The 26,489-nt window shown below is 32.3% G+C and overlaps 1 protein-coding gene across 4 annotated transcripts in view; it reads left to right on the top strand.

Moving 5' to 3' along the window:
- The window catches only part of LOC110282887 (eukaryotic translation initiation factor 4 gamma 1), a 75,942-nt gene extending 50,134 nt beyond the window's left edge, over positions 1-25,808 (top strand). For 3 of the 4 annotated variants that reach the window (XM_087157965.1, XM_087157962.1, XM_087157964.1), the window contains 6 exons: positions 7,906-8,000; positions 11,696-11,868; positions 16,350-16,554; positions 19,529-19,627; positions 19,709-19,780; positions 25,437-25,808. In XM_087157965.1, the coding sequence (XP_087014091.1) occupies positions 7,906-8,000; positions 11,696-11,868; positions 16,350-16,554; positions 19,529-19,627; positions 19,709-19,780; positions 25,437-25,478 (686 nt within the window). In that variant the 3' untranslated portion in view covers positions 25,479-25,808. The remainder of the gene's footprint in view (positions 1-7,905; positions 8,001-11,695; positions 11,869-16,349; positions 16,555-19,528; positions 19,628-19,708; positions 19,781-25,436) is intronic. The other variant, XM_087157966.1, reaches the window with a different exon arrangement.
- The last annotated feature ends 681 nt before the right edge of the window (positions 25,809-26,489 follow it).

Genomic DNA, 26,489 nt, shown 5'->3' with positions numbered 1-26,489 from the left:
TCTTTATTTACTTGAAATTATATTTCCAAGCAGTAATTAAAAGCTTTTATGCTATGTTCAGTAAATGCAATAATGTGTATACGAAAAGTCACATGAGGACTTTTCGCTATGGCAGATTTATAGCGGTCCTTGCTGAATATCCACACTGTATACATTCACTGTAAGGATCGAACTTAGAGCTACCAGCTGTTCATCATAGTGTGTGTAGTATCCAACTGTTCTTCTCAAATATTGAATTGGCTCAGAGAAGAAGTTTCTTTTGAAATCAATTTCTTCATAGTAGATTTTCTTAAAGATGAAGAGCTATATCTGAAATTGTAAAAGAAAATTAAATTTACAATGGGAAAACCAAATTTAAAATTATAAAACAATGAATATTTATTTTAAACTTAAATTATTTAATTTGAAAATGTTTTGAAAAAATTGTAATATCCTATACAATGAAGTTCAATGAGTAAATTGCGGTATCGATACTTGCATCAAAAAATCTTGGTTGAGCCACACGAAAAGCAAAAAGTTACATAGTGGGAAGGTAACTCATAAACACTTTCAAGCAAACTATCATATGTCTTTATAAAAATAAAAAAAAATTCAAACTGCAAAACTCTTTAACTCTTTTTATTAGACCTGAAAATAAATACTCGCTATGTGGCAAGTAAAAAAAAAAAGAATGAAATAAACAATTCCTTACTTTTTTCCATTGCTTATTTTAAAAATCGATTAATGTAAGAGAATGTCAATGTAAAAATATACTATGAGAATTCAAAATCATCAATTCAGGATTGAAAAAATCGTTTAGAAAGAGAATTCTTTAACAATTCACATATTTCGAAGTTGTAATATATATATTAAATATAGTTCGCTCCCGCCTCCAAATATTTTTACATAAACGGTCTTTAAAAGTCAGTGTGAATAACAAAATTTTATCAAATATTTTTTTTATTATTTAATTAAATTTTTACAGCATTAGATTATTTATAATAGGAATTTATTTAAAAAATAAAATTTCATCAAAGCTCTACATTCACTATTTTTAATAGATCATATTATTGTTTATTTTTTAATCATTTACAAATCAATATAAATATGATGCTTAAAAATACATACACGACACATAAGTCGGATATAGGAATTAAATCAACTGTTAAATTAGCAAACCATAATTTTAATTTAAAATTGTGATTTTTTTTTTCTCTTGATTTTTAAAATGACAAAATAAATGTAACAGAATGTGTTTATAAATGTAGTCATTCATCAAAAAATAAATAAATATTTAATCTATATATTTTTATATTAAATATTCATTTTTAATTCTATATCAATAGATAAGGTAAGCTAAAAAAAAAATTAAAAAATCTATGTACTCATAGGAATTTATTTTTCCACAAAATTTCTTTGTAGAAAATCAGATAATATCAAAGATACTGTAAACATATTATGAGAAAAAATACCAGTTAATAACCCTACTGCTTCAAATAGACTTTCAAAGGGAAGAATGACATTACATCAGGAAAAAAATATCTGAATTCAACAGAATTTTTTATTTTTTCTATTTTTGGCATATTAGAGTAATTTTTTTTTAATATAACCTTAAGCATCCGAAATATACATTTTCCACCAATAAAGAATAACGTAGATTTTATTTCCACGCTTTTTCATTCAAAACGTAGAATTTTAATTCACATTAGTAGCATTATTTTTTGAAAAAAATTCATGTTTATCAATTACTTTCTACAGCTGTGCAAGTCTATATTAAGACAGCATTAAATGTTTACTTCAATCTGTACTTTCAGTCTCAAGAATCAAAAGATTTTTAATACTGTAATTTCAGATGTGTTAGAATTTAGCACACAGACACACTAAGAAAGAAAGTAATTTCGTGAACTAAAATTAATTAATGCAGCAATTTATTTAAAATAAATTTTAAAACTAAGAAAAGAAAATAATAAAAGTATCAATAATTTAAAACACTGTTTTTTAACTTCTAAAATCAATATATATACATATATATAAATTTCTTGATTTAAATCAAGAAATCTGAAAAAATCATTTGATTTAAATCAACAAACCCTGCTCTCAAGTAATAATTTCATTTAATTTTTTTAAAAAGAAGAAATTATAGTGCAAAACCTTTAAGTCCTTTTTATTTGAAATAAATATTCAAGTATATATATATATATATATATATATATATATATATATATATATATATATATATATATATATATATATATATATATATATATATATATATATATATATATATATATATATATATATATATATATATATATATATATATATATATATATATATATATATATATATATATATATATATATATATATATATATATATATATATATATATATATATATATATATATATATACAGATACAAAAACGTCAAATTTAATACTTTTTAATTTTTTTTAGATCAAGTACAATGACACCTAACTATCAAAATATTTTTGCACATTGTACAAGCTCATAGAGCAAATAGGAAATGTTTGCAAATAGGAAATGCACATTTTTTTAAGAACTTCCTGAATAAAAATTGTAACTCCTTATCAGCACTGCTCTTCATATAATGTAAACACATTTTGAATAAATCACATTGTTGCTTATTTTTTAATCATTTACAAATTAATATAAATAATGATGTATCAAAAACATGCAAATATGTCTATATTTAAGAAATGAAAATAAAGATGTTAAACTTATTTTACTATATTTTAAACAGGAAATTTAAAATAATGTAACAATAGTGTTCGCCTCATGAATAAAATTTCAAGCATTCTACAATGTAATGGTTTTAACTGAAAAGTAGCCGATTAATTAATAATTATTTTAACATGGCAGACTTGTTTACTAAAAATTAATTTTTATCTTTATCATTGTTATAGTGAAATTCTGTCAGATGCGAATTACCAAGTAAACATTGTTTTTACAAGCCTAAACTAACTACAGTACTTATTATTTATAGTCAGACTATACGTTTTAACAGAGTAGTCAACTACTACGACCGAGCATTGTTAAAAATGAGCACAATCATAATATTCACTGATAAATTTATTAGATCATTAAACGAATCCATGAATGTTTCGACAGGAAAAATATTACCTACGATACTACTTTAAGGTTTTATGTATCTATCATTGAAATTTATGAAGTTTACTAAAAATTAATGAATCATAAATACCTTTGAAGTTAAAAATTTCATTCTCGCTGACCCTTTATGATAATGGCGGCGATTGAGTATAGCAAAAGCCCTGTAGTAAAGTGCGGCGTGCTCTCTGCTTTCGCTTATTGGCAGCGACTGTAGACAACCTTAACTCAGCCTACTTCTGCCTTGCTAATATTACCTTGTGTTTTTTTTGCATAAAATTATATTGGCTAAAAATGATATTTTTATTAATATTTCATTTATTGTTTTCTTTCATAAATAATTGTTTTTTTATTAATAATATGGGATAACCTTTCGCAAAAATGTGGCACTGTACCAAAAGTAATGAAATAGATGATTATTTTGAAAGTTCGAATGCTACTATTAGAAGATAGGATTCAAGAGTATTGCGTTTTCTAGCGCGGCAATAGTATATTGCATCTTTCTGATATTAGATCATATCTTTTTGCTACCTGGGAACCTTAGTAAGCAGCAATTTTCCTTTAAAAAAAGTTAAATAATCCAAACTTAAGACAGTTTTTAAAAAAATATTGTACCAATCAGATCATTCCCGATGAATCGACTTTAAGAAAGAACTACCTTCAACCGATATATAACGAAGTACTGGATGATATTCGACGAGATATTGGAGATGGCCCTATATGGATTGAAATCGATGAGACGACAGATAAGTGCGAGTGCGGTCGCTATATTGCTCATTTTATTTGTAGAAAAATGGATAATATTCCTGCTCGACCACATCTTCCAGCAAGCAAAGCCCTTGAAAAACTCAATCATTCAACCATAGCAAGGTTTGTCAATGATTCTATCAGATTATTATGGCCTGATAGAGATGGTTCTGAAGTTGTTTTGATTTTTGTCAGTGATGCCGCTCCGTATATGGTCAAATCTGCAGCAGCACTGGAAATTTTTTATCCCAGAATGCTTCATATTACATGTTTGACTCATGCTGTTCACAGACTGGCTGAGACTGTTCGAGAAGTATTCTCCTCTGTGAATGATTTAATTTCTAGTATCAAGACAGTTTTTCTCTTGGCACCTGTGCGCGTAAAATTGTATAAAGAAATGTATCCCGATTTGCCCCTACCTCCACAGCCTGTGATAACTAGGTGGGTTACATGGATTGAAGCTGCACGTTTTTACGCTAATAATTTTGATGCAATAAAGTCAGTTCTAGATGCAATTGACAGTTCCTGTGCTTCTTCAGTTTATGTCACAAAAGAATTACTACAGGATATCTCTTTGCAGAAGGACTTGGCCATAATTGACACTCACTTTTCTTTCTTAAGTGGAGCAATAACAAAGCTCGAAACACGAGGTCCTCTCCTGGCTGAAGCCATATCCGAAATTGAAAAAATTCAACAGTGCATCAATGCTCTTCCAGACTCAGTTGGGAAGAAAGTAAAAGAAAAATGGTGTTTCGTTCAAAACAAAAATTCGGGTTTTTCAGCAGTGAAGAAGATAAATGATTTTCTTAATGGAAACGGAACTGAACTTCCAGAGAAAGTAAAACCAATGAGTACGAAATTGTACAAGTTTTGTCCAATAACATCGGTTGACGTGGAGAGGTCATTTTCTGCTTTCAAAATGATCTTTGATGACCGACGACATCAATTCACCCTTGAACATTTGGAAAAACACTTAGTTGTGTATTGCAGCAAAAATTATTCAGTTTAATAAAATCTTTCCGGAAAATGCGATGATTTTTCTTCTCTCATTTATCATACTTCAGTTTTAGGCTTTTTCTTCAGAAATGTGTAGATTCAAGTAAGAAATATTTTGATTTTCTTCCTTTTAACAAAAAAATGCTTTATCTGTGTTTGTTGGAAAAAGTAAGTAGTAGTATTTAAATAAGTTGAACTTATAATTTCTATTTTAAATGCATATTTCTAGTTTTAAGAGCATATATTCAAGTTTTTTAGTGCATATTTGCATGCATATTTTGTCCGTTTTTTAGTGCATATAATCCGTTGTCTAGTAATGACTAAGCTAACGTTTACCACTAGCAGATAACCACTGATAACCATACTCGCTTGGCTACAGCCGTCTTTTTATTCGGATCCATCCGCCGTTCAAAGAGCGCTGCTCAGCATACGCATGCGCTACGGGTCTGAAATTCTAATCATTTGCATATCATGCTCTACTTTGCATTTCCTAAAAATTTCAGTTCACTCGCGTAAGTCCTTCATGGAGTTTCAATTTTCACAAACATGAGTTTATAAGTTATATGGGACATATTTTACTCAACTTTTTTTAAAAGTTTTATTTCAAATCGTTCTCCCTTAGACATTTTACTCCCATAAAATTGCTCACAACTTTAAAACAAATGCTCCTTATCAGCCTGTAATTAGTTTTATTCGATTGAGTGTAAAAAATGCATGAAAATTGGCACATATCGTTAAAATTTTAATTTATTAAACTATTGTTGATTCTTGATTACATTGATTAAATAAATATTAAAATAACTATTTTTTAAGATTGACAAAGGCGGAAGTCCTTTTCGGAATCAACGTCAAAAATTTATAAATTTATAAAAAAGCTATTAGTTTCGTGAAGTCTGAGAGAACGTTTAAAAATATATTATTGAGTTTAAAGATTTGTATGAAAAAAAATTTAATTATCAAACTTACAAGTATTATAATGATACCAGATGTATAGGAAAATAAAAAGTGTTAAAATTTCATAATGAGATTGGAATTATATATTTGAATTTTTGTAAATGTTGTTAATGGTAGTACTTTCTTCAGTGTATTTTATTTTGTGGCTGTGGTACCTGTCATGCTTGTTAGCTGCGAGGATTGAATAGAAATGATACAAGTGGAATGCCATTTATCTGAAAAAAGAAAATTAATTTCATCCAGTTAATTTCAATCATGAGAAAAACAATTTCTAATATTTTAAAACCTGCCACTATTATTGTAAATATGACTTTCTTACTAATTCATTTTTTTTTCTTTTAGGTTCCAATACTTCCTAGTTTCAACAGGTAGATGGAAACAGTATTTAAAATAATTTTGTTGATTTGTAAAAGAATGAAATTTTATTTTTAAATGAAAGTAGTTTGAGTTTCAGTTGACTAATTATTTAAATTTGTAGTTTTGTAGCTTTAAAAACTCAAGCACCTTAGACAACTATCTTCTAAAAATATGAGTTCCCACAAATAACTTTTTCTAACTGCAGAATTCGGATAAGTTTCATTTCAAGATGATTTAATTCAATCTATTAAAATTACAAAAGAATTATGAGTTCGAAACTTTCTTTTATAACTTAACAAAGAAGCAATTACTCCTGAAAATTTAATATTAAAAATTTCAGGTTGATAAATAAAGATCTCTACTAGTGAAAATATGCAATGATAAGCATTATTCTTCATATAATAAATATAATATCTTTATATATATTATATAGACTGGTCGGTAGGGCGCTGGGTCCATGTCCAAGAGTTCGTGGGTTCGAACCCTGCCGGCCGAAGACTCCCCGTGTAGTAAAATGGCGACTGATGCACGTTAAATCTCTCGAGTCGCAAAGTCCTCCATGTTCCCATAACAAATCAATGCCTCTGGGGGTGCTGGATTGGAGATCGATCCTTCTCGGATTCAGGTCAAAATGATGATCTGTGGATAAATGGATGTATGGATGGATCCGCCCTATAAACGGGTGTGACGAATGGGTGTGGCAGAAATCCAATTCTTGGCCATCGATGGCGCCACTGTAAAACAAGAACTATCGCACCCCTCTGCCTAAACAAGCATACGAAACCGACCAACCATACATATTATATTCTTTGCATAGTGAAGTTAAAAACTTATTAACCATGTGGATCGTATGACACCTCACGTTTGGGAATTATTACCTTCGTAATTATTAAAAAAAAATCTGCTTAAGGTTGAGCTATGTAAGCCTGAAGTGTAAAATGTCGCATCTTAGGTTGATGAATTAATACTTCCAAAAATGCAAACATATATACTTCATTTTACGAAATAATTGCCTAAGCTAGAACATGTAACACAGGACGTAAATAAGAAATAAATAACCTCTCCAAGTGTCATAAATTACAATTGAGGTTGATTTATAATAACCAGAAGTGTAAAATGGCACACCTTAGGTTGTAGATAAATAAATACCTCAACAACTATATAAATCTATACCTGAGGTTGAAAAACAACAACCTAAAGTAGAATATCGAACACCTCACGTTCATCAAAGTCAAGCTATCTAACGGTCGAAAAATACACCTGAGTTTGATTTATAATAACCTGAAGTGTTCTTCCTCGTTACAGATGTGAAATTAAACACCTCAAGTTGATGCATATATACCTCAGGGGTTATATTTAAGGTATATTTGAGATGATTTTGAGGTATTCATTTGCACCCTTTTCAACCTAACGACGTGTGACAACCTCCTTTATACCTTTGAAAAATACCTCATTTATACCTCAATTTTTTCCGTAAGGGTCTACTTTTTTTTTTACACTTTCTCCATTTTTATCAAACGTATTAATTAAATCAACTATCAATTATTTTTAATCCTAAATCCTTTTTTACATAACTTCCCGATTTAAAATATGTTATTAGTTCTGATTTTTCACGTTTTATCCAAATATTTCCGATTTTTATTTTGTTTTAAGCTTATTTGTGATTTTTTTTATGTATAAACTTTTTCAAAAGCTGTTGATGATAAAGTATTGTTTATTAACCTCCAGCCTTTTATTTTTCCAGAACATAAGTTGAAAGGTCCAGAATATAATATTGATCGGATGGAAATTAAAGCTAGGCTCCTAGTTGATGAGTTTTTAGATAATAATGATTTTGAGGTATGTTAGAGCTAACTTTCAATTATAATTTACAAATAATAGGGGGCTATCGCTCGCCAACCCCCTTTAGGATCAGAGATATGTCGTTTGTAGCTGTTAAAATAGCTCTGTCTTTTAAGTGTTGAGGTGTAACATTTCTAAAATCGATATCTCCATACAATAGTGCAATGGGATCTTGAAACTCAGGATAACAGATTTCAGGGAGATTTAAAATATCCCCATCCTTGCCATCTCCAACGTCCAAAAGCCACTTTGAAAAATCTTTTTCTGTATCCAGAGCTCGCATATTTTGTGTGAGAGTCAGTTGTATGAAATTCGACCAAAGATGATGCTTTTTAAGGCAGCTTGCCACAGTCAAGGATCTCGACCCCCGTAAAGTAACAGGTAGGACTTGACGAAAATCCCCACCAAGCAAAATGGCTTTTCCTCCAATTGGTTTTTCACATTGTGTGATATCACATAGTAATCTGCTGACAGCAACAAAGGCATGAGCATGAGTCATTGGGGCTTCATCCCAGATAATCAATTTGGTTTTAAGCAACCTTTCTGCCTCTTTACTCTTAGGTTTTATGTTGGAAGTGGAAGTAGCATTTAAAATGATAGGAATTTTAAAGACGGAATGTGCGGTTCTGCCACCACTCAAAAGAGTTGCAGCAATGCCTATTGAAGCAACGAGTGTTGCTATGTCCCCTTTCCCTCGAATAGTATACAAAAGAGTATTGTAAAGAAACGTTTTGCCAGTTCCTGCAGGTCCATCTAGAAAAAAACACTTAGAGGAATCTTCATCATTACTGTAAACAGCTGATAAGACTGTCTCAAAAACTTCTCTCTGCTCGGTGTTAAGTTTTTTTTTACATATTTCTGCATTTTCCTGTTTTTGTAAAGCATCATAGGATGATGGGCCAAACAGTGATAATGAAACTGCAGGAAGTTTCACCCTGTCCAAATTTAAATTGTATGATTGCAGCAATTTATTAATCTCTGATAAAGCGTGCTGTATGCCAGTACTCTCAGCATATATATGAAGAAAATCTTCAGAAGGAGCATCCTTGTGTGTTTCCCAAAGTTGAGGAATATCTTCAACTTCCCCGAACGCACATATTATGGCAAACAGCATCCGCAACTTATTAGGAGATTGTGCTTCTGCAGCCTCGCTTAATGTTTGGTTCCAATGTTCATCTCCTTGCAGAAGTCCTGTCCTCCTACATGCTACTTGAAAAGAAGTACACAGCATTCCGTCCGCAGTAAGGATATCTTCAAAACCAACGATTCCTTTGCATCTGAGTAACAACATTCTTAAATAGAATCTTTCACTGTCCTGAGCACTAACTACAGGCATCCTTCCAATCACCTGCTGTGATCCTCGCTGGCGCCTCTTCCATTTTGTTCCACTTTTGTCAAAAACGTAGTGATGGGGAATGTCAGAGTAAGTGTAGCTGTGAGCTTCATTATCCGTTTTATTTAATTCAAAAAAGGTTGTCAAGGTTGTACACTTGATAGCAGCTTGTTCAGCTGCTTGAGCTTCTTGCCCACCCATGAACACTATTTGCTGGAGTGGTGAGTGAACTGCCAGACGCATGACTGTATGAGATCTGTCAGACATATTAAATTCACTTAAATGCCAAATTGCTTCAGGGGCACTTACATATCTACCATCTAAAAATGTTGTTATTTCATCATGGTCAAGTCTTCCGCTTTCAGTTGTAAACCTGATAGAAGCAGCGTCATGACCTTTGTAGACATATTTGTAGAAGTACTTAACGCTTTTGACAGAAGCACATACTTCTACATTAATGTGTGCACTGAATTTCTTAGAAAGCCAGGGATTGTATGGGACAATCCATCTGATGTCTATTTCATATTTTCTCACTTTGACAGGCTCTTCTTGTCTACGCTGATATACAGGGTATCCGTTAACATTTTCTTCAGTACATTCATTGAATTCCTTAGGAAATTTTTTTGAACACTCCCCATCTCTCATGCACGGGGAATTAGGATTCAAAGGGGCACACCGCCCATGGATCATGCAATTTGTTATGATATCATACAGGCGTTGTTCAGTATTAGGATTTGGCAATTCAGCTCAAACAAATTTGCCAATGTCATCTTTTGTGCGGATTTTCGATCTATCATCTAATGTCAACAATATATGAGCATGTGGTAAGCCCCGTTTCTGGAACTCTATCACAAATATATAAGCTACAACAACACCAAACAGGTTTCGCTTTAAAATGTCTTCTAAAAGTTCAGATAACTTCATTTTAAACACACGGACAACAACATCTGGTCTATCTTCTGACCTTTCCCTACAGCATCACTTATTTCTGACCACTTGGGGTTGCACGTAAATGTGAGAAATAGGTCAGGTCTACCAAACTTTCTCACAATTGACATGTTGGATAGATAATTATGTCTCGGTTTGCAGGGGGTTCCCCATCATCCCCAACAAAAATAGCAGCAACCTCAGTTGTGGTTGTAGGTTTGTTATATCTCCGCAAATCCAGATTGCCATCCTCCATAAAAACCATCTTTACGGGAACTATTAGATTACTTTGAACAATTTGATGTATCTTGGTGAAAGAATCTGCAAAGGGACTTACTTGACGCAATATATCATCCAACTTTTCCATAAAAATTTCTAAACACTTTTCGTTTCTTCCCATTCTTCTCTCTGTAGCCTCGCTCAAGTCATATATATATAACTGTCCGTATCCAGAATTGTTTTCCCTGTCAGCATAAAGTGGCGACACCATACGGTAGATCTGGCCATGGATTCGAAAACAGTATGGCCCAGTTCCTGGAGTGGCCTTTATTTGTGCTCCCATAGAAGCAAAAGCAAGAGCAGCATTGTATTCCCTTATGTGAGATCGATAATTTTTTGAGTCCGATGAATTGCCGGTCGGAAGATCTTGGAGTTCCAAGATCTGGCAACTGTACTTTACCACCATGGCAACATTTCATATAACGTTTGCTAGAGTTTTCCTCATTCTTCCAATACCGTGCAGAGCAATATTGGCAAGTTTCAGTCATCGACCCGCAATCATGCTCCGTTTAGTAACGCTATATCGCAAATGCCGATACCACGATCACGTGCTGCACGTCGCAACCTGTCCGCCTCTACGTGATTGGCACGGTGATAGCTGGCTTCCTCGGGAGTTTCACTTTCTCTAAAAATTCTTCAACGATTGTTATTGCAATAATACTTCACAGCTCTTCTTAAATCCATCCTTAATTCTTAATCAGAAACACATCATTAAAAGGCAGAATGCTTTGTTTTCAAAACGTAAACAAAACAAAGCAAACGTTGCTACCGGCGGAAAAGAAATACAGCCAAAATTTGGGAGCCACATAAGAGAATTATATATATTAGATTATAGTTATAATTTTTCATTATAAAACTGAAAGAATGTATTAGGGAAGAATTTTCGCTAACAATTTAAATATTAAGGATTTTTCCAAGTTTTGATTGGTAGTTTTCTCATAATTAAATTAAATGGAAAAGTGATGTTAAATGTCTTTTACTCAATACAGTAAAAAAAAACATTCATCATTTTTTTTAAATTTTTGTGTTTGGCGAAAAATTAGTTATCTCTTTGCATATAATTTATTTTGAATTCGGATCCTTCCCTCTTACTAACCTCTAATCTCTGAGAATATATATTTATAAGTCAATAATTTTATTTTTACTTTTTTAGGAAGCAATCAGGTGTATCACGGAGCTTGCTTCTCCTAGTACAATCCATTTGTTCATTAATGCTGCAATCAACCAAGTCCTAGAGCGCTCTAGTCAAGCGCGCCATTCCCTTGGCCAACTACTTTTTAACTTAGTCAAACAAAATATTATCACCTTCGACCATTACAAAAAAGGGTAGGTTCAGAATTTTTTTTATTAATTTTCAATTTGAAAAGTGAGTTTATTAAGCTGGTTTGGTTAAAAAAAAATATTGTTTTATTGATAATCAAGTTGAGCATCAAAAGTTTTTAAAGCTAAAACTTTAATGCTTTGCTTATGAACTATTTTTTACAGTATTGTCAAGCATCTCAATAATTTCTGCACAGAATTACCTTTAGCTATTTTTTGAAATGCATCTTTTCAGTACTTACCAAGCTATTTCCCTTAGGCAAGGTGCACACAGTTTTTATATACCTTTGAAACTCCTTAAGAAGTACTTGAAACTACAAAAATTGCAAAATATCGAGTTACTAAATATCCCTTAAAAACTCTTTAGATTATGGTAAAGCTAAGTTTTTTATAACTAATACAGGAAGAGAATCCTTCGCTTTTCTGCTAAATTCTACCTGTTAGTGATTTTTACCAGACTTTCAATATTTATTCATTTTCCATTGTTATATGAGGGTTATTTTTTTCAAGGTCCGATTGGTCGCTAAAGAAAACTTAAGGGAAAATCCGCTAGATCAGTGCGCAGACGTCTTGCGCTGTGTCCATAGTTTCACAGGGGAAAGTGCGGATTAGCGGTTGTCAATTTTTAGTACGTATGGAGCACATAAACATGCTTCAAAAAATAGAGTCTCCCGCCAAATGTAAATTGCGTTCAGTCATTCAATTTCTACATGCTGAAGGAAGCAATGCAGCCGAAAGTCATATACGAATGAGTAACGTGAACGGTAAAGAGTTCATGAGTGATAGCAAAGTGCGGGAATGGAACAGGAACTTTGATGCTGGACGCACAGACGTTCATGATGCAGGAAGCCAGGAAAGGAAATCAGTGTCAACCGATAATCTTATTTAGCGCGTGGATCAGGCGATTCGCGGAGATCATCGATTCTCAATTTCTGGGTTGAGTGAATTGCTTCCGGAAACTTTTCGGTCAGCTCTCTATATCATTGTGAGTGAAAGACTCGAGTACCGCAAACTCTGCGCGAGATGGGTTCCCAAGATGCTGTCTGACCATCACAAAACTCAACGAATGGGCGCCGCATTAACCTTCCTCCAGCTCTATCATCACGACGGAGATGAGTTTTTGGACAAAATTGTCACAAGAGATGAGACATGGGTCCATTATGAAACTGAAGAAATGAAAGAGAAATCCAAACAGTGGATGCATTCTTACTCCCCCAGTCGCAAACCAGTGAAGTTCAAGCACACGTTCTCCACCAAAAAGTGTATGGCTACAGTGTTACAGTGTATTGGGACAGTAAAGGTGTTCTCTTGGTGGAATTTATGCCACGTGGAGCAACGGCTCACTACAGCTTCGTACAGCAAGACTATTCAACGTCTTTGAAGGGCAATTCAGAACAAGAGAAGAGGAATATTGCCGTGTCCTTCTTCATGATAATGCGCTGCTGCACACTGCAGTTGCAACAACGATCCTCCTTCAAAGTTTTGGATGGGAAGTTTTTGATCACCCACCATACAGTCCTGACTTGGCTCACCCAGATTTTCATATCTTTGCTCACATGAAACGCTGGCTAGGAGGACAAACTTTTGCCTCAGACAATGAACTGCAAACCAGCGCACAGAATTGGCTGAAAACACAGACGGCTGCTTTCTATGATGAATGTATTTAAAACTTGATACCACGCTACGACAAATGTATGAATCGAAACGACGATTATGTCGAAAATTAGCTTAATGTTGTAACATTGTTCCATATAAAATTTTCTTGATTCTGGCTGTGATTTTCTTTTAGCGACCAATCGGACCTTGATCGGAAATAACCCTCGTATTAACAAAAACTTGGAAATCACGGTAACAAGATCCAGAGTTTGGTGATTACGAGTCACGGTGTGAAAAATCATGGATTTTTAAATGTTTAATATGGGATTGTCAGAACAAAAGTTTGTTATAAAGTGATTATCCAAATTTGAAATTTTCGAACTGCAACGGTATTCCTATCAGTGGAAATCTGTAATAATAGCTGTTTAAAGCAAAATGTGATCGACAAAACCAAGTAGACAACATAAGTGGCCCAAATTGAGTGCATCAAAAAATGATTCTTCAAATGCTAGATTCAAAATTCCCCCCACAAGACAAAGTAGTACTTAAAAATCAAAATTAATTCAATATTAATCAAGCTAATTAGGAATACCCTCTTCAACATCGACCTCAACTGTTGCTATGACACCCTTTATTCCGAAAAAGTAGGAGATGTGGCCAGGGCTGTGCTCCATGCCTTCGGTCCCATTTGACTTATACTTTTCTGCACTTGTCAAACGACAATAACAACAACAGGAATAACTGCAAAAATAGGCATTGACAAACCATGCAAAAAAGCGACTCCTCAAATGCGTAATTCCAAATCAACGTACATTATAATGTGGGCATTTTAAAACCTATGATTCAATTTGTTGCAATGTCTGCCAAAAATTTCATATTCGTAGAAAAAAATGGTTTAAGTTTGGAATTTATCAGAAAATTGATGGTAGCTCAAAACCATGCAATATGTCCAGTATGTAGTGTATCTACTACTACAAAAATAGATTCCCAATTCACTAGTATATATTAGACATGTTAACTCGATTTTAGGCTGGGGTACCTTTTCATAGATGAAGGTTGGCATGGTTGTTAACTACTCACTCCACAAGAACATTAAAGTAAAATTGCATAAATTTTAAAAAAAAAATTAATTCATTTTTAAATGGTTAAACGGCCATGATAAATTATTTTTTGTTTGCTGCATAGTTGAGTTTGAAAGGGATGTAATGACATTTTTTCGTTTTTTTTCCCCTTAAGCAGTGTGTTTTATGCATGTAATAAAATGTTAAGAATTAAGAATAGAACTTTGCTTAAATTTTATATAAAGTTCTTTTTCCTTTGAATAGAACAATATTTTTTATAATATTTCCCACGGCGTAAAAAATATATAAACATGTATATGCATAGCTGTATATGCATAACTGCCAACTCTACTGAATTTTGCCAGTTTCTACTGGTTTACTAAAATTCTCCTGGTTTTTGTACATTTTAGAAAATTCCCTAAAATTGAGTAAGTTTCCTAAGAAAATCCCTATTGAAATAGAATTTTTGCACAGATTATTGCTTGAATAATTAAATAAGTATTACTAATACATAAAGTGAACCTCACTTATTAAAAATCATTTCAAAACCTTCTTTGTTCTAAAATGTTCAGTTTATTTTTTATTCAGAACTCTCTTTTTAAATTAATTAAAACAAATCGTAACTATCTTTGATGAATTAAATGCCTATCAATATTCGAAATGAGTAAACATAATACATAACATTTCACGTGTGTTGAATGTCAATCATAACTGGAAAATATTGCAGTTTTTCTATTTTTATGACTCCCTAAAATTCCCTATGTGTAAAATATTTAGTACATCATTCAACAATTATCTACTGGATTTTTTCCTATCCATGTTGGCAGCTATGTGTATATACACTCTATAACAAAAAAATCTACGCACCAAGAAGCAATCATCCGATTGCTTTGAAATTTCGTATGCATGAATGTTTTGAACAGATATGGCTGGAATGATGCCGACTGGGGACGTATAGTCTTTAACGACGAATCCCGCTTCCAACTGTGTCCTGACGATCATCGAAGACGTGTTTAGAGACGCACAGGGCAGAGGGGGGATCCTGCCTTCACTATTGCACGCCACACCGGCCCTCAACAGGGCATTATGGTCTAGGGTGCCATTTCCTTTGACAGCCGGACCCCTTTGGTCGTCATTAGAGGTACACTTACTGCCCAGCGGTACGTCGACGACATCAAGACCTGTTTTGCTACCGTTCCTTTTGCAACGCCCTGGGCTGTTTTTTCAGCAGGACAATACCAGACCACATACGGCGCGTGTTGCTATGAACTGTCTGCAAACTTGTCAAACTCTTCCTTGGCCTGCCAGATCACCAGATCTCTCTCCCATCGAGCATGTCTGGGATATTATGGGAAGGCGATTGCATCTGGCACTGAATGTTGATGACCTCGTTCGACAATTGGATCGAATTTGGCAGGAAATACCGCAAGAGACCATCCTGGACTTTATCAGTGTATGCCACGCCGTGTGGCTAGAGGCGGGTCAACACCTTATTGAACTTGTTACTGTAACTCTGCAATAAATTATTCAATTGTTCTAAAATTTTAATCATTAACTATTCTGTACATTGTCTTCCTATCCACCAATTTTGGTTTCAATCGAACAACTCCTTCTTGGAGCGTTGATTTTTTTGTTATAGAGTGTATATTAATAGACTTAACATATATTATCAGTTAAGACTTCAAAATCTTTGACTCCTTTGCTTTTCTTTGTGTGAACCCTTTTTGAAGGTGTGTTCAACTTTAAACTGTCCTAGGCCAATTATCTTCTTCTAATTTCTTTTTCCTTATTAATTACAGTGCCCTGTTTCATAATTTTTTTATTTTTTAGGTTCGAAGTTGTGTTAGAGTCGATAGATGAGTTCGCACTAGATTTCCCCATGATATGGGAGTACATTGGAGAGATCCTTGAGCCTATTCTAGAAGATAATAAATTTACTCTAGGCGTTCTTAAAGATGTCCTAAAACCTTGTATTCCTTCCCAGACAGCTGGACTGTTGGTATCAGCAACCCTGCATTGTGCAGCTAGAAGAAGAGTTAGCAATTTGTTTTCTTGTTATCCAATTTTTTCCCTCTGTTTTATGTAGAACTAGTGGTAGTTAAGCTCTGTAGTTAACTCGCTAACGCTCGCCAACCTCCGAAAATTGCTACGCAATCTTATATGGTTTGCTTTGCAAACCAAGTTCGCTTCGCTCGCTACTAACTTAGGTACATTGCAAATGCACAAAATTCTAAGAATTCAAAACAATCATTCAAATTCATATAACAACTTTTTTTTTTTTTTTTTTAAATTACGTCTTTTTAGTAAATACCAAGTCATTAAAATAAATTTGAATTCAAATAAATGATATGTAATTCGTTAAACCTATTAGAAATGTGCTATAGTATAAAATCTTAAGATAAAATTTCTAAAACTGATATCTTTTTAAAAAGGTTAAAATTTTGGCTATAATTAAGTCTATTAAAAATTGAAATAAGTGAATTGCAATGGAAAAACCTGCATAAACAAAACATTGAATTTCGGATGAAATCTCATTTGGTGAGAATGCTCTCTTTTGGCAAAAAATACAGAATAAACTGACCTCAAATAAAACTCAAAGGACTTCGAATCAAATAATTAAGGAAACTACTATCACGTTCAATATAAAAGGAAGATTTATTAACTAAACAATAAAATTACAGCATCGCAGTTCCATAAAATAAATCTCACACTCACTCAAAAAAACAATTAACATTCTAATTAGTCACCATAGCAACCACAAAACTCTTCTGGTTACCATCTACAAACTGATATATAATAAATAAATTATTTAACAAAAAATACGATGCGCATAAGCACATAATATTTTACACTCTGGTTAGCTCAGTTTCCGTTCTTAAAAGCGCTATATGTTGAGCCACCACAACTAGATTTGGCATGTGACATTTTTAGCGGCAATCATTGGTCGATTTTCTAGCGTTGCCATTCGGGGAGTTGTAATGAGGCTTTTTTTTGTCGCCGTGTAGGAGAAATATATATATAGATAAGTCTTTTTCTATCATTTTTTTGCTGATAAATCCACATCGCGAGTGCAAGTCTCCGTCTTTCGAAAATGTCCGCAGACAGATGTAAGACAGAAGCAAAAAGTGACTCGAGGACGAAAGAATTAACAGAAATGTCTGAGAGCAAAGTATTTTTTTTTCCCGTTCTTAAAGAAATTATTTTTCAGTACTGGCTATATAAAACAAGGGGCAACACGAAGTGATACTTTCCAAACACCAGTGAAGTGATACGCAATTTTTTTACACTTTTTTTCTTTGCAAATTCAGCAACCATCGTATACACAATCGCACAAAACACGGGTGCAGTCCCATAATCCAATAGAAAAACTCCCAAAACAAACTTCCAATCACATCAGATTATTACTACATTTTTTTTTCCTTCCGGACGAGTATAAACGTGATAAAAGAAAACGATCCTGCTACGCCCGAGTTTTCTCGGGATAATAAATATTTGCAATATATACATACCCGAGTTAACTCGGGATAATCAGGGAAGGGGTTACGTAGTCACCTTTAGGCACTCTTGATAAACAAGAATTCCATTCTAAATCCATGTTGTGTTTCGGTGGTTGAGTTAGCTGTTGCTACCTCTTTTATATGGTTTTTAAAATTTTGATATTACAATATGAAATCTGCATTGCTCAGAACATTCCTTTGGAAAGATGGTATATGAAATCTATTTTATTATTGAATAAAACATGAACAGTTATAAGTTTCAAAGTGAAGACTGGATTGTTGCTCCTAGAATGATATAATGATTAAACTTCAAAATTTAAGATGCACATTCCACATTTAAATCTTGTGTAGATATGGCCTCCTAACTACACAACGGGTGAATAATTAGGTATATGGAATATTACCAAGGGCGCCGCCAGCGGGGTGCAAGAGGGTGCACTTGCACCCCTGGCTTTTTTTTCAAACAATTAAAGAGAAACAGAAAAACAATTTTGTTATAAAAAAATTTTATTGAAAATATTTTTATTCAAAAACAAATACTTAAGTAATTGTTGAAACATAACAATTAAAATATTGTTTAATCAAACAAGAATTGTAATCGTCTTGTTTGCTGTTCAAATCTGTTTATAACTTTTTCAATGAATTCTGAGTCATCTTTGATTCTTTTCTTATGCACACTGAGCATGCACAAATTTGGCAGATATCTGAGCTATATATTTAAATTTCATTTAATAAAATATAAATAATATTATATTTTCTACTAGTTATTTACTTTAACAAAGGAGTATAACACAAACTGACTTCTCACAACTGGAAAACTTCATCAGCACAATAAATACCAAAGTTAAACGTGCACAAACACGTTAGTATACGAAACTACTGTTTGTAGTTATTTGTGTTTCAAAGTTAGTTGCTAAGCAAGTGCCATCAATACAGTTTCTTGTGGCAAAATTTGTACAAGAAATTAACAAGAACGAGAAAGTACAAGAAATTCGTACTTTTTTTAAATATCTTATTAACAATGAAGAAATGCATCTTGAAAAAAATTAACAGATGAAAGTATATGTAATAACAGGATAATTTTAAAAAAAATTGGGGGGGGGCGGTAGTTTGTTAGAGGGTTGCACCCCCTTTTATATTATTCTGCCGGCTCCCTTGAATATTACAGTATCTGATATGTTTTGTGGTTGGCGCATTTTGTTTCAGAATTTCTGAAAGTGAGAAAATCTGTCACTTATTTTCACTTTCACAGTTCAACTAAATTTACTAGATTTTTAGTAACTGTAAATTGTTATAACAATTAAATATGGTTATCCAGAATAGGCTTCCTAATGGTCACTTGAGGTTTTATTGTAGTGATGAATGCTTTGTTAGCTTGGGATAAAGAAAGTTAACAAAAATTTATAAATCACTGGTTTTATCTTTAAGAAATTGTTTCTATTTGTTCACAATTGGATTTAAGAAATGAGTCCAAATTAGTTTTAGGTTAATCATTGAAATTTATTTGATCAGGGAACCATCAAACTTGGACAGCAATGGCGGGAATCTAAGCTACAGTGGACGGACTTTTTAGGAGATGATGCTAAAGTAGATGAATTTATTCTAAAACATGTACGTATTGTGGTTTTAATAAGCAAGTGTCAAAAGAAACATTTTGAAGTCGCATAGTTATAATGTATTACTTTCTTTTAGAAATTGGAATTTACAATTTGTCCTACTAAAGTAAAGCCTACCACACCAATGTCAATTGAAGATTGGATGCATGTAAGTTTAGCTATGTATTTTGTTCCTGAATTTAAAATTTAACAATTAAAGGTTCATAATGTGTAAAGAAAGAAATAAGTCAAGCTATGTGCCTATGTTAATATATAGGTATATATATTTTGTTTATTAATGTAATATGTATTAATGTAATATGTATTAATGTAATATATATATATATATTTTCAAGGTAGGAACTAACTATGATAAACTATTCCTAAAGCCACTGGACGGAATAGTTTGGATGTATGACCTTTTATACTGGATTAGTTAAATATTTTTTAGTTACTTTTTAATATTTGTAGCCTCTTAAAATTAATTTAATTTTAATTGTCCAGTATAATAAACAGTTTATTTATTTATTTATTTATTTAATTATTTTTATTTTTGTATAAGTGGAATGGGCTCTGGTTCGTAAAGAACCACCCCAAATAAATGCAGGTGATACGTGTATACTTTAAAATTATATAAGGTTGTATGAATGAAGAATAAAACCTATAAACGGTTTTCTATTCCTGTATGCAGGCTCTGATTTTTAAATAAGTCACCCTATGAAAGATGGATATGTGTATTCTGTAAAATTATGAATGAAGGATGAGTCTATAAACGGCTTTCTATCCTGACAGACTGACTTTTAAGGGGACAATGGACGTTCAAAACCAAAAATTTTAATTTTCCTCCTAGCCATATGAAATTTTTATTGAATATTGGTAAGCTCAATAGAAGCCTGTGTATAATTTTTTTTTAAGAAAACGTTAATTATTTTTCAAGTTACAGCTAAAAGTATATTTTTAATTAACGATAAATTAGCAATACATAAAATGTCCCTTGCGCATCAGTTTTGCTTTTTTCAAAATTATTTTTGTACAAAAAAGGAGGTTATAAGTACTTTAATGTATTTAACTTGTTTCAGGTATAATATAGAGCAATAATGTGTATCAAAAGTTTTTTTACACATAGCTCTTAAATTTTCATCAAAAAATTACTATTCATAAACTTTCGTTTAAATATTAGCAACACAAATTTTTGTGCAATGCTAACTAATTGTAGCTCTATCTTTAGAACAAACATCAAATAATCCCTGAAAAAAATTTCAGAGCAATAGAGCAAAAATTGATGCACAAGGAACTTCTCGAAGATGGAAAATCGTCCAAAAATCTTATTCTGAGAAAAATCTATATTTTTCAATGCAAATGACTTACAACATACAAATTGAAACTCTTATAACTCGTTAACAAGAGCTCCAATTTGAATTCTGTTTGCTGTATATTATTCAGAAAAGTATGATTTTTTTTAATATCGCAAAAAACAAAAACCCAAAGTTTTAAGGATTTTTCGTATTTTGAACGTCCATTGTCCCCTTAAATTAATTTCCCTATTAATGAATTTTTTTTTTTTTAATTTTTTATTTTTATTTTTTTATTTATTTATTTATTTATTTTTTTATTTACTTATTTTTTATTTTTTTAAGACTGCTAATTTATTCAATCCGTTAAAAATTTTTAGTATTATTTCAATTTTATTACCTTTTTACTAATTGTTTCTCATAGATGGCAGCACTAATATTTTACCTAAACATTTTTTTCTTCTTCTTCGATCAAATGTTTTTTTAATTTTATTATATTCGATTCAAGCTATAAGCAATATTTTACATCTTCGCGATTTTTGTTAACTGTTTTATTATTGTACTTTTAAACCTTAACCGCGTTTTAATTCACGCCGGTAAGTTTGATTTCCTTTTACATTTTTCTTTTATTTCATGATTTTTTTCAAAATAAGGTTTTTTGCGATATCGACACATATAAAGAATAATTTTTATCTTAGGATAATTATTCTTTATTCAGAAATATCGCATTATTTATTGCAATTAGATGTGTCTTGACAACGACTATTTGCTTATACCATTCTTGTTTCTCTACCATTTAGTTTTTTATTTTTATTTTATTCATGTTTTTCATGTTAATTTGTGTATATATATATATATATATATATATATATATATATATATATATATATATATATATATATATATATATATATATATATATATATATATATATATATATATATATATATATATATATATATATATATATATATATATATATATATAAAAGCCGGCCGGCCTGTGTAGGGAGCAGGGAACTGTCCTTGCATCAGAAAGGTTCTGGGTTCGAATCCCGGGCAAGGCAGGCATGGATGTTTCTTTCTCTCTATCTGTGTTCTATGTCCTTTCTCCTTTGTGTGTGAATGTGAACCGCCCTATAAACGGGTTGTGGTAGCGTGACTTGGGCGACGCTGCTCCACCGCCGTGGTTTCGCCACAGGTGCCCACTGGGTAGAAAAAAGAGAGTTAGCAGTTCTGGCACTTTCTGTGGCCAATGGAAAAGAAATTCAGCAAAGAACAATATTGACTATTCGTTAATTAATGCAATTATAAATCATGATTTTTTTTCATTACAAGAGAAAGCTGAGATAAATAGCTTTTTTTGTGTTAATTACTTTTATAATATGAAACGTATTAACAAAAATTTGCACTTTCATTGAAAATCATTGATAATATAAAATGTCCAGGAATCTTTTAAAATGAAAACTGTTTTAACGTATAATATTCAAAACTGAAAATAAAATAAAAATTTATATCATATTCAACAAAATTAAATTTTGGTGATGTTTTCGTAATTTTATAAAGGAATTATCTCTCATAGCACAAAAATGACCACTGTTTTTATAAATGCCTAAATATATTTAAAATTTTTATACATTTTCTTTAAAAAAAAAAGTTTGGCACTTTTTTTCTGCTTTATGTTGCATTGAGTTTTTTAATTTTTCAGAGTCTTATGCAAAATACTATTTATCTTTTTTCATATATTTGTATATTTTGAACTCTGCGTTAAAACTTCGCCAAGTGAACGTTTATATCGAAAAAGATTTATTGAATTCTTTAATGAAAAGTACGTCTGATGAATGAAATATTTGTTTTATTTCTAAAGCAGAGGGGATTGACAGAGAATAAAAATAACACAACTCAAGAGAACTAAGATATAAAAATTAAAAAACAGTCATTCCTCATTCGACACCTCACTTTCCAGAGTCGCTCCTCAGCAGTAGTAGTTGCTCCACGGAGACCACTGCCCTGCGAAGAAGAACGTGCCGGCCATCCATTGCAAATTGGTCTCGACATATAGAGCAATATCGATCAGAAGCCATCTTGAATCTGTATAAGTAAGAAACAGGAAATTTATGTTCCTCAAAGAGCTTGAACTGAGCCACGCCTCATGACGCGGCCAGTCTGGGATGCTAAACATTAAATTTACTAATCCAAATAATTTTAACATCAGTGGCCTTTGATTCAGTTTGTTGCGTTGTTGTTTCTAATGCCACTTGCCACACGGGAAAGCCTGTTTGGTGAAACTGAGCAAATTTAAGGCAAAGTGTGCGTTTCTTGTTTTTCAGAGGCGCCATCCTATGGCCAAAAATTCTTCTTCAGCCACGCACACGTTTCATAGGGCGGACCCATTCACGCATCCATTCATTCATCCACAGATCGTAATTTTGACCTGAATCAGAGAACGATCGATCTCCAATACAGTACCCCCAGAGGTATTGATTTGTTATGGGAACATGGCGGACTTGGCGAATAGACAGATTTAACGTGCATCAGTCACCATTTACTACACGGGGAATCTTCGGCCGGCTGGATTCGAACCCACGAACTCTCGGACATGGCTATCCCGGCCTCATGATTCAGTTTGTAATCATATCATTTACGGAGGCGGCCTTTTTGGCCAGGTACTCCGGTGCACCAACTACTAGTTTCCGCAGGATGCTATTTGGCTCGAGAACCGTTCACTTTTTGATAGAATTTCTTTCTATCAGTTGCTTCTAAAAATTAGCTAAGACTCTTCCTTTGAGAACTCGTTTAAAGTTGAAAAGGGGGCCAGATTATTATTGACTAAATCATTGGCCATATCATTGCCTTCAATTCCACAGTGAGAAATGATCCCTTGCAGAGTGGCGGATTTTCCTAGTTGTTGTAATTTATTGAGATTTGACATTTTAATGTATCACCAGAAAAGGGACTGTGCATAGATTTTACTGAGTAAAGAGCTGCTAATGAGTTGGAAAGAATGACAACAGAATTGAGTTTGTCTAGAAAGCTTACCAATTGTTCCACAACGACACAGATCACAGTAATTTTGTCAACATAGGCTGTTCTCTTAATACCCACAGGGATATAAAAAATGAAGACATTGCAAATGAAAAACACTCCTGCACAGCCATTTGGCTGATCATGGGATTGTTAATAAAATGTTCAAGAGACTTACGTTTTTTCCAAATGATTTTTCTTTTAAAGATACTTGCCTGTCTACGACAGGTGACCACGAACGTTTTTCTCATAAACTCAGCTTTTCTTCTAAGACGATCACATTTTGCTTTGATATCCCTTAGTTCATCAGTGCAAACACACTTGTATACCACCTTGAGCTTTCCTCTTGGAATATTTCTCTCGGCAGCATAGTGGACACATTGTTAAAAGTTTCAATCAATATGGATAGAGAGATTGAAATTTCGTTGAAGCTTTTCATCCGAAAGGAGAGAAAATCCTTTCCAGTTCGCTTTTGGAAAATTCCATGACACTTTCTTTGATGCCTTTCTGCATATCTTGGGTTTTAAAGTAGCAATAGTGGTGACAATTTGTATGGGCCATGCCCAGAGATAATAAAATTCTATAGCAGAAATATAGTCTCTTGTTTTGTTGACATTTTCCTGTAAAAGTCTAGTTTTTTTTTACTTTGAAGGAACGCTGAAATGAATTTCTTCCCATGAAACGAAAGTATTGTTATAAGGTTGCAACAGGCGGCTAAAATGTGGCTATTTGCAACTATTTTCAGGAAAAGGAGACTTTTGGGAGACTTTTCTCTACTCCTAGCGATTTTTTAAGCATAAATTGGATTGACGACCTGTGACTCGTGAGATCTTCTGAACACAATAAAAAAAATTCAAAAAAATAAAAGATATTGAAAATTTTGAATTGCAAATTTGAGTCATCACTTTTTAATGTGCTCAATTTGCATATATTCCATAAGTCTGTTTTGTATCTGGATCACCTTTTCAGTGGTTATTACTATAAAATAAAAAAAAATTTAATTTTTAATATGATATTACAATGCTTGAATTTTGAGTTTGAGTTATTACTATTTCCTAAATCAATTAGTGATAAAGGGAACTTTTTTTAGAAAAAAGACTTTAATGAAGACAATTTTAATGAAGAATTTTCCTTTTAGAAAAAGGATTTTTGATTGAATTCTAGTTATTAAAAGTACTTAATTTTCTGAAAATATAGTTATTTTTTTGATGTAAAAATTTAGTCTTAGAACACTAACATTTATTTAAAAATTATCATATTTGCTACCAACTTGACTAAATGGATAATGAATAGAAATTTTAGTCATATTATTGAAAAAAGACTTTTTCTTATTTAGGCAATTATTTTCATAGTTTTTGCATCTTTTTTCATGCTTTAGGCTACCAAAAGCAACTATTTTGCTCATTTTTTTCTGTGGCAACCCTTTGGTGGTATCGAAATAGTTTCTATTCTTTTTCAAACACATTTGTTACTTTGTTGAATGAATTTAAAACTTTCTTTTATATTTTAGGAATTCTTAGGCAGATTTTCGACATCCTCTACGACATCCTAATCACCGAAGAATCCATTAAAAACTGGAAACAAAGTGATGACGTAAACGAAGTAGAAGGCAAAGGTGTAGCATAACATTCTGTCAAATCCTTTTTCACTAGGCTAAATGAAACAGATTCTGTGACTCATGATTCGTATGCTCTGAATTATTTTACTTAGGTAAAGACTCGAAAGCAATTATTTTGTGTATGACACAAACTTGTGTAATGAATCCTGATGCGACTAAGGAATCAGTTGGATCTCTATTCCGAGTTTACTGTAGGAAAAATGAATTGTCTGTGCAATTTAAACAAAGTTGTCCCTAGTTTTGTAAAATAAAGAAACATTTGCAGCGTCTGGTGCATCTTTTTAAAAAAATATTCCTTTATCATTGAATGATTGACTTGTGCATGTGTTTAAAAGGGTGTAAGTTTTATCTTCTTTATTTACATTTAATGTGAACAATTGCTTCTGATGTTGGGATGGTCACGTGACTTTCTTCTTAAAAAACCATGTCGGCCGTTTCATTGGTTTTGATCCGTAATAAACTATGAGAACCACTGAAAAAGAAAGACCCGGTTATTTTTGAGACATGAAAAGATTTTAGTTTTCTTTAAATTACGTAAAATGACACATTGTACATAACTGCCATTAAATGGGCTAATTTGTGAATTGTTAATTTTTCTTAAAATTGTGCATGTTGTCTCAAGGTTATGCCTTTAATTATTTTTTTCGGCCATTTTGCTCAAGTTAAGTACCTGTTTATTTCTGTAGAGACATAGAGGGGGGTTTGGGTCAACCATATTATTTAAACTGTTAAATTTGTTACCTGGCATTCTTTTTGTCCAAACTGTTAAGTCTATTTGCCGATCTCGAATTTTGATACTGTTTTTATGCTGAAAATGAAATAAACTTTGTAAAAGATAAGAATACATAGAAGCAGTACTGTTCCTACTGGTGGTTAATGTAATTTTTTTTAAAACGAAATAAAAAAAGTGTATAATCACATACTTAACAGCATACTGCCACGATG

Source organism: Parasteatoda tepidariorum, chromosome 2 (assembly GCF_982258835.1).
Source record: "Parasteatoda tepidariorum strain Cologne lab strain chromosome 2, Ptep-v5.0, whole genome shotgun sequence".
Classification (NCBI taxonomy): domain Eukaryota; kingdom Metazoa; phylum Arthropoda; class Arachnida; order Araneae; family Theridiidae; genus Parasteatoda; species Parasteatoda tepidariorum.
This window is presented reverse-complemented; position numbering and strand designations above follow the sequence as displayed.